The 8,041-nt window shown below is 32.1% G+C and overlaps 2 protein-coding genes across 2 annotated transcripts; both read left to right on the forward strand.

Moving 5' to 3' along the window:
* Positions 1-1,547: 1,547 nt before the first annotated feature.
* LOC136215699 (dirigent protein-like) lies at positions 1,548-2,169 on the forward strand. Its single transcript, XM_066002949.1, has one exon. The coding sequence runs from the start codon at positions 1,571-1,573 to the stop codon at positions 2,141-2,143; it is 573 nt and encodes a 190-aa protein (XP_065859021.1). The 5' UTR covers positions 1,548-1,570; the 3' UTR covers positions 2,144-2,169.
* Positions 2,170-5,559: 3,390 nt separating this feature from the next.
* Positions 5,560-7,627, forward strand: LOC136215683 (putative F-box/FBD/LRR-repeat protein At1g66290). Its single transcript, XM_066002948.1, has 3 exons — positions 5,560-6,539; positions 6,650-6,797; positions 6,869-7,627. The coding sequence occupies exons 1-3, from the start codon at positions 5,604-5,606 to the stop codon at positions 7,522-7,524; spliced, it is 1,740 nt and encodes a 579-aa protein (XP_065859020.1). The 5' UTR covers positions 5,560-5,603; the 3' UTR covers positions 7,525-7,627.
* The last annotated feature ends 414 nt before the right edge of the window (positions 7,628-8,041 follow it).

The following is an 8,041-nucleotide window of genomic DNA, read 5'->3' on the forward strand; positions in this document are numbered from 1 at the left end:
ATCAACCGAGGCTTTTGGGACAATTGATATCAGAGCCTTTAGACCACGTGGTCAATGAATCAAATATATAAGTCCATTTGTACGAAATTTCAACACATGGGTAAGATGAATCTGTGTCCCACACACTTCAAATCCATGAAGCTATTTTTGAATTTTATCTATCCGGTTAAATTTTTAGGTTAATTAGTTCCTTCTTCTAAAGTTAATTAGTTCCTTGACAAAACGATATTTTTTTTTTGAGGATAAGGTGTAAAAATATTATCAACATTAACAACAAAAGTAATTTTACTTTTAATATCTAAAATTGTGTAATTTTACTCCTATCATTGGCGGCAAAGAGAAAATTAATCCATAACATTGGCAAGTTAGGTCAATTTGAGAAATAATTCATCAAACCGTGTTCTTAATCGTGAATCTTATCATCTACATTTCACATGTGCGTCATTTTACCAATCATCAGTAATGGACCACAAACATATGAATATACGTGAAAAAAGTAAAAAATAAAAAAAAGAAATTATACTGTATTTTGTACAAGTTTTTTTTTTCAAATTTCAAAATATTAATCTCCAATTCTATTATTAATCACAAAAAATGTGAATTTTTTTTAAATATTTAATTGATATACAATTGGTGTAGAATAAATAACAAAATACATATGTTTTATAATAATATGTGAAATTAGCTCAGCTTGTCAATATTAGAGGAAAAATTGCTCTTGACTATGTTAGGGGATAAAATTGGATCATTTATGTTAGGGATAAAATCTCTATTGACTGCCAACTTTAGGAGTAAAATTACATCATTTTAGATGTTATGGGTAAAATTGTCATTGGCTGTCAAAATTGCGAGTATTTTTGCGCTGGGATAAGGTGCAAAAATACTCCTATCGTTTACAGCCTTGAACAATTTCAGCGTAACGTCTAAAATGTTGCAATTTTACCCCTAATATTGGCGGTCAAGAGCAATTTTATCCATAACGTTGATAAGTTGTGTCAATTTGAGAAATAATTTTCAAACTATCTTCTCGGTTGAATCTTGTCATCTACACTTCATATATGCGCCATTTTTTCACTAATTAGTAACAGATCACAAACATATGATTAGACGTGAAACAAAATTAAAAAAAAAATTAAAAAATATATTGTATTTTGTACAAATTGGACAAAAAAATTCAAATATTTTCACCGAATTTAAAAATATTAATCCCCGACTCTATTATTAAATCACAAAAAATATTAAAAAAGAATTAGAATCAACTGATATATGTGACTTATAATAATGTCTGGAATTGATCAAACTTACTAATATTAGAGGTAAAATAACTCTTGACTACTAACATTGGAGTAAAATTAAAGAATAAAATTGCTCAAAACGATAAACAGTAAACGTTAGGGGTACTTTTACACCTTATTCCCTTTTAATTTATCCCTCATCGCAATTATTGAACATGAAATTTAAACCCCACATAATTAATTGACATTATTAAATTTCACCTATATAATGAATTGAATCAAGAGCAACCTCTCTCACATTCATCAAAATTCCATTATTACCCCTCGATTGATCAATGATGATTTCAAGCAAGAAAACACTTGTTTTCTTCTTCTTTTTCTTCTTATTCTTCTCCATTTCTCTTGCATTCTCTTCAACCAAACAAAGCTTAAAGAAAAAGCAACACCAACCTTGCAAAGAACTTGTTGTATATTACCATGATATACTTTACAATGGCCACAATTCAGATAATGCCACTTCTACCCTTATCGGAGCACCAGACGGTGCTAATTTAACAACATTATCACGCCCATTTCGTTTTGGTGATATGGCAGTATTTGACGATCCAATAACTTTAGACAACAATCTTCATTCCTCCCCGATTGGTAGGGCACAGGGTTCGTATATTTATAACGGAAAAAATACGTTAAGAGCTTGGATGGGATTCTCAATTGTGTTTAACAGCACACAATACCAAGGCATTGTAACTTTTGTCGGAGCTGATTTGATTTTGATGGAATCAAGGGATATGCCATTCGTTGGAGGTACTGGAGATTTTTTCATGCACCGAGGAGTTGCTACTCTTATGACTGATCGTGATGAAGGTGAAGCGTATTATCGACTCAAAATCAATATTAAATTTTATTAGTGTTGGTAAAATTGAAATTTTAGTAAATAAAATGAGAAATGAAAATGTATGAGTTTTACAATTTCTTCTCGTTTTCTTATTATATAATAAATAAAAGGAGAAGTGAAAAATCAAAATTAATTATACGTAGAAATAAAGATATGAATGATGACTACTGAATTAAGATATATTATTAGGCATAACATTATGTACTTGCATTTTTCTTCTTCAATGAAATATTATAATTTCCATAAAAAAAAGATATATTATTATATTATTATTATTATTAGCATTCAACTAGAACTTAATAACACTAATGATGTTGTTTAAAATTATTGAATCATCGAATGCTGCCATATCAACAAAATGGAATCAGCCAGAGAAATTCTACTGGATATTCTCGATTCCTCATCAAGAAGCAATAATGCTTTTAGGAGGTTAACATACGAGTTTCGGACACAACATAAACACGCAAGGACATGCACCTGATTGAGACGCTAAAATATAAAAGCTTTTTTTATACACAATGACACTTCGAAACATGACTACTTAGTTACTTAAGTAGAATATAAGAGTTCTTTTTAAATAATTCTACATAAAAGAAGGGCTGATATATATGAAAAAATCTAATAAAATAATCAAAATCTTGTCCCTTTATGTAAAGAAAATAAATTAAAATTTAAAACTAAAAAAAAAAAGTAAAACACAAAGAAAAAATTTAAAATTAAAAGTTAAAAAACCTAACCTAAACACATCTGATTTGCGACTGAGAATCGCAAGTCGTAACACAGGGAAACAAAAAAAAAAGCTTTAACTCGATGACGATAGTTTAAGCATTTTGAAGTATGAAATGTTTCTGTAGGAATTAATTAACTGGGTCGAGTGAGCCTAACTTAATTATTCATCTGTAACAGGAATGAGCGAAACAAGGTTTTATTAGGATTAATTTTAATCTTAAAGTGACATATAAATAGAGTCACAACTAAACCTAGTGAACCTGACATAATCGGTATTAGAGAAAACTCTTTAGCTCTGTCGCAATAGTCGCGTGCCTGCCTCCCATCTCTCGGTGTGCATTCTTAGTTCGTGAATCAATCACAACTTATAGTAGGCTTATTTATTATAATTGTTGGGTAGCAAGGCGGCGTGTGTGGCCCATATGCCACCTTCTTGACTCCGATCTGATCTGGAGTTTTGTGCATCTTAGGATTTTTAGAGTCTCTGGTAAATCTTAGGGTCTCTGGTAATGTTGGTGAGGTCAGGGTTTCGAAACAATAAGTCAATTTTTAGATATAAACATCATATGTCTTGTCCGAGCTTGGAACAAATTTTAAAGCATAAAAAACAACCTCCTTATCATAAGGATGATTATGGCGATTTTTGCAGTCTATTTTGATATAAAATTATCTACTAAACATGTTCTAATCATATAAAAAATTAACCCCAACATATTAATTAATTTATTACATGAATAAATATATCGTTTCGACTATTAATTCTGAATTAATTAACTAGAACATCAATTCTAGGATACAAGTGAAGGATTTTACTCTCAAAACGGGTGCAAGGCTTACATTCTGGAGCTTTGATTAAATTTGAAGTATCTATATCCAATTAAGATTCCATTTGAATCCAATTTTTAATCGGGTAGGAATTCCTACACACCAAAAAGGCAAAGTTTTAACGTGTTTGATATCAATTTTTTTTTATCCCACCCTAACAGGGTGGAGTTTCAAAAATTTCCCCCAACCTATAAAAACAATTTTCACGGGGATGGATCTAGAGGGGGCCTTTGGGTGAAATTGAGCACCTACTAGTTACCAGAAAACGCTAAAAATTCTATAAAAATTGTGTACGAGGTTTTAATTTTTTGCATAAAAACACCAATAATAGCAATTTAATACCCATAAAGAGAAAGTAAATCGTGGATCCATAACTGACTACTCATAAGGCATATGTTGAAAGCAAAAATTTAATCAATATTTCAATCTCATTATACCATTTTTTTTTTATATTTAATAACATTTTAAAGAAAAAAACTAATATAATGGTGCTTATGGTAAAAGAAACAAAGTAAGCTCATAATTAATTTTAGTGAAAAAGTTGTCTCCTCACTCTGTATCTACAAATTTTTAAACATCGAAATGATTTTATAAATATAGGGTTGTAATCGAGCCAAACTGAGTCAAACTTTGGTCTGTTTAGGTTCAGCTGGCCAGAAAATTGACGAGCTCAAACTCAATATTCTGATTGTGAGCTGCTCACGAGCTTGTTAACGAATAGCTCATTAATTCAATTCATGAATTCCACTTACGAACAACTCATTCATTATTGATTCAAACTTTTTTAATACAATTTTAAAATCTACAAAAATAAAGTTTACATAAAAATAAATTATTTTATATTTTTCCATTTATAGAAATATTATTATTAAAAAATAATTGAACTAAGTTACTTTACAAACATGTTCATGAACATCATAATCAAACTTGTTCATGAGCTTGTTTATGAATAGAGGTGGCAAAAGTATACACAAACGGTTACACGATAATGAAATTGACACACAATTTTAGTATTTGGTTTAGCTTAATAGGTAATGTGTCGTTTTTGGATTAACATGAAACTGACACGGAATATTTTGGGTTGGATTAGGGTTGATATGCTAACCAAAAACGATGCGAAATGACACGAATATTTAAAATTATTGTTATATTCTCGCGTACTTTTATATGTCACTTTATTAATAAAAATAACAAAATTATAATTATTCCTTGCAAATATGATTCAAATTTCCTATATAAACACATTACATGACCCGCTAACATGGTATTAGCGGACTTTTCGATGAATAATGTTAACACAATAATCTAAAAATGACAAAGTGTTTAAAAATAGTATAATATCTTCTTATATTTTTAAAAATTGTTATTAATATATATGCATAACAAAATTACATGTAAACCGAACATGCTAACACGATTGTGGTATGAAAGGTTTTGGATTGAGTTTGAGTTTACTTTTCTTAACACGAACCTGAAAATAACACGAGATCACAAATACGATAATTGCCAGGTCTATTTATAAACCTATAATTAAGCATATTTCGAGTCGAACACGATCAAGATTTTATCGAACCCATTTAGGAGCGGCTCAGCTCATTTATAGCGCTAATAAAGATATGGAACCACAACTTTTGTTCTTATCCTTATATATATATATATATATATATATTTATTGTTATTTTCAACATTGGATGATGGAGTGTAAAATTCATCCAATAGTAAAAACACATAAAGTACAGATATTTTTTTTATATAAAAATATATATTTCTACATATTACTATTTAAATTTAATTTAAACATTAAATATTATTTCTTATTTTTTTAATTAATAAATATTAAGAAAAGAAAAGAAAAGAAAAGAAAGGAAAGCCGCCGGCATCGCTCGACTACTGTAGTCTCAACCCTTGATTGCTTGTTTATGGCGGAAACTGGCGGAGCTTCCATGGTGGGAATCGAAGGAACCTGCGATTCAGAAAATAGAATTCAAAGGCTCAAATCCAGCAAGGAAGAAGACCACATCAGTGCCCTACCGGATTTCCTGATTCACCACATCCTCTCCCTCCTGCCGGCAACCGATTTAGTGAAGACTATGATTTTGTCCAAAAGGTGGAAGTATCAATGGACTCATGTACCAGTTCTCAATTTCGTTTCGAATAATTTTAATTCTCTCTACTATTTTTCCAAATTCATCAACAAAACCCTAAATCTCCATGATTGCTCCTCCAGTATCGACAAATTCGTCGTCAAAACGAAATTTTACTCTGAGGTTACTAAATTGGATTCGTGGATATGTTTTGCTGTGAATAAAGAGGTAAAGGAACTCACTGTGGTTCTCAATGGCTTTGCCCGGCGTTCCTTGCCGGAATTTCTTTTCAACAATTCTTCATTGGTTAAATTAGAGTTATCTTATTGTGACGTTGTGCCGATTGGGAAAGTAAATTGGGGATCTCTCAATGTTTTGAGTTTACATGAATGTTCAGTGAAAAATGTAGGAGGGATTGAGAATGTGTTATCTGGTACTCCTATGCTTGAATACTTGAGATTATACTGCTGTGATTTGCTTGATGCTGCTGTTCTTGCCTCTAAAAGTGTGAAAACTCTTCTTTTGGATTCAGTTCAATTTAGTAACATTGAAATTTCCTGTCCCGATGTTGAGAGATTGAGAATTTCAGGTCGAATGGGGTTTACATCTCTTAAATTAATGGATTTGCGGTCTTCAGTTTATGTTACTTTAGAATTTTTCTTCGACACATTCAAATATGAATCCGAAGAAGGCTGCATAAATTTGGTTCGTCAGACTATTCTGCAGGTTCAGCATGTTGAGAAGCTAGAAATTGGGGGTTGCTTGATGAATGTAAGTTGTTTAGCAAATGTTTTACTGCTTAATATTAGAAATTCAGTCTCATTGAAAGTTGTTTTAAGTTTAATTCCTTTTAAATTTGAATCATTATGTTTACTTTGAAGATTATATCAACCTACTATGGAGATTCTGGATATTGCATAGGCTTGCCAGATTCTGTGATTCACCTGATCCTCGGCTTTAGTACTGACCTTTACTATAGGCGGCCGTGTAAATGGACCGACGTCTCGACCTTAAACTTCGTTCCTAATGGTATGTTTCTGTTGGATAATTCATCAATTTTATTGATAATATACTAATTCTCTATGATTGCTTGACTACAGAGAAATTGGTTATCGACTCCAAAGATATCCCTTTGTACGAGCTAGGTCCTAGATTGTCGTTGTGGATTCGTTTCGCTGCCAAAAAAGATGTAAAGGAGCTCGTTTTGGACTGTGATGGTTTTAAGGTGGAATCACGACTCAGGTACCCATTATGGGATTTTTTCTTCAACAATTCTTCATTGGTTAAGATGAAGATATGTGGTTGTGTGTTTATGCCGAATGAGAAAGTAAATTGGGAATCTCTTAAGAGGTTGCAAATAGATCATTGTAAGATGGGTAATCAAGCGATTGAGCATGTTTTGTCTGGTAGTCCGTTGCTCGAATGCTTAGAATTACATTATTGTGACTTTCAAGAGGCGCTTGTTGTTGCTTCTGAGCGTTTGAAAACAATTGTTCTAAGGGAATTTGGCAAGAACTGTCCTATCGCAGAAATTTCATGTCCGAATCTTGAGAGCTTGAAAATATGGGGAAACTTGGGTTCTACATGTCTTAAATTGACGAACTTGCCTTCTTCAGTTCATGCAACTTTGGATTCGTACGTGTTGGAATTAGATGATATCAGTCCTGATGACTCTGCAAATTTAGTTGAGGAGATCAGGAAGCAGATTCTCCATGTCAAGGAGCTAGAAATCCAGTTGAAGAGGCTGAGGAGCTAGAAATCATGTATTTATTCTTGAAGGTAACTGTTATGAGAATTTTTTTTGTTACATCTTTTTGCATTCCTCAGGATCAGAAATCCACCTGAAATTGTTTAGTGGATGCTTAGTTACAGATGAATGAATAATTTGGTGCAAATGATAATTTGATTGCTAGATAGTTATTGCTTGCTGCTCAGCGGGGACGCGTAATGCGACCGGGCCGCCCTTTTTTTTTTTTTTTATAGTTATTGCTTGCTGCTCTCGATTTCGGTTCCGTTTGAAGATGGTAAATCTCTTTGCTTCTTTCTTTAATGATCGCGAGTTTATGTTCGTTAGAAAACCGGCTAATTTAGATAGGGCTGTAAATGAGTCGGGCTGTTCATAAGCGGTTCGACGTTCTGTTCTATAAAAGTTCGATTGTGTTCGGCTTGATTTGTAAACGAGCCCAGCTTGAGCACACTAAATCTTGGCTCGAAAGCTCAGTTATAGGTTCATGAACAAGCTTATGAACAAACTCGATTATAATGTTTATGAG

This window comes from Euphorbia lathyris, chromosome 1 (assembly GCF_963576675.1).
Source record: "Euphorbia lathyris chromosome 1, ddEupLath1.1, whole genome shotgun sequence".
Lineage (NCBI taxonomy): Eukaryota > Viridiplantae > Streptophyta > Magnoliopsida > Malpighiales > Euphorbiaceae > Euphorbia > Euphorbia lathyris.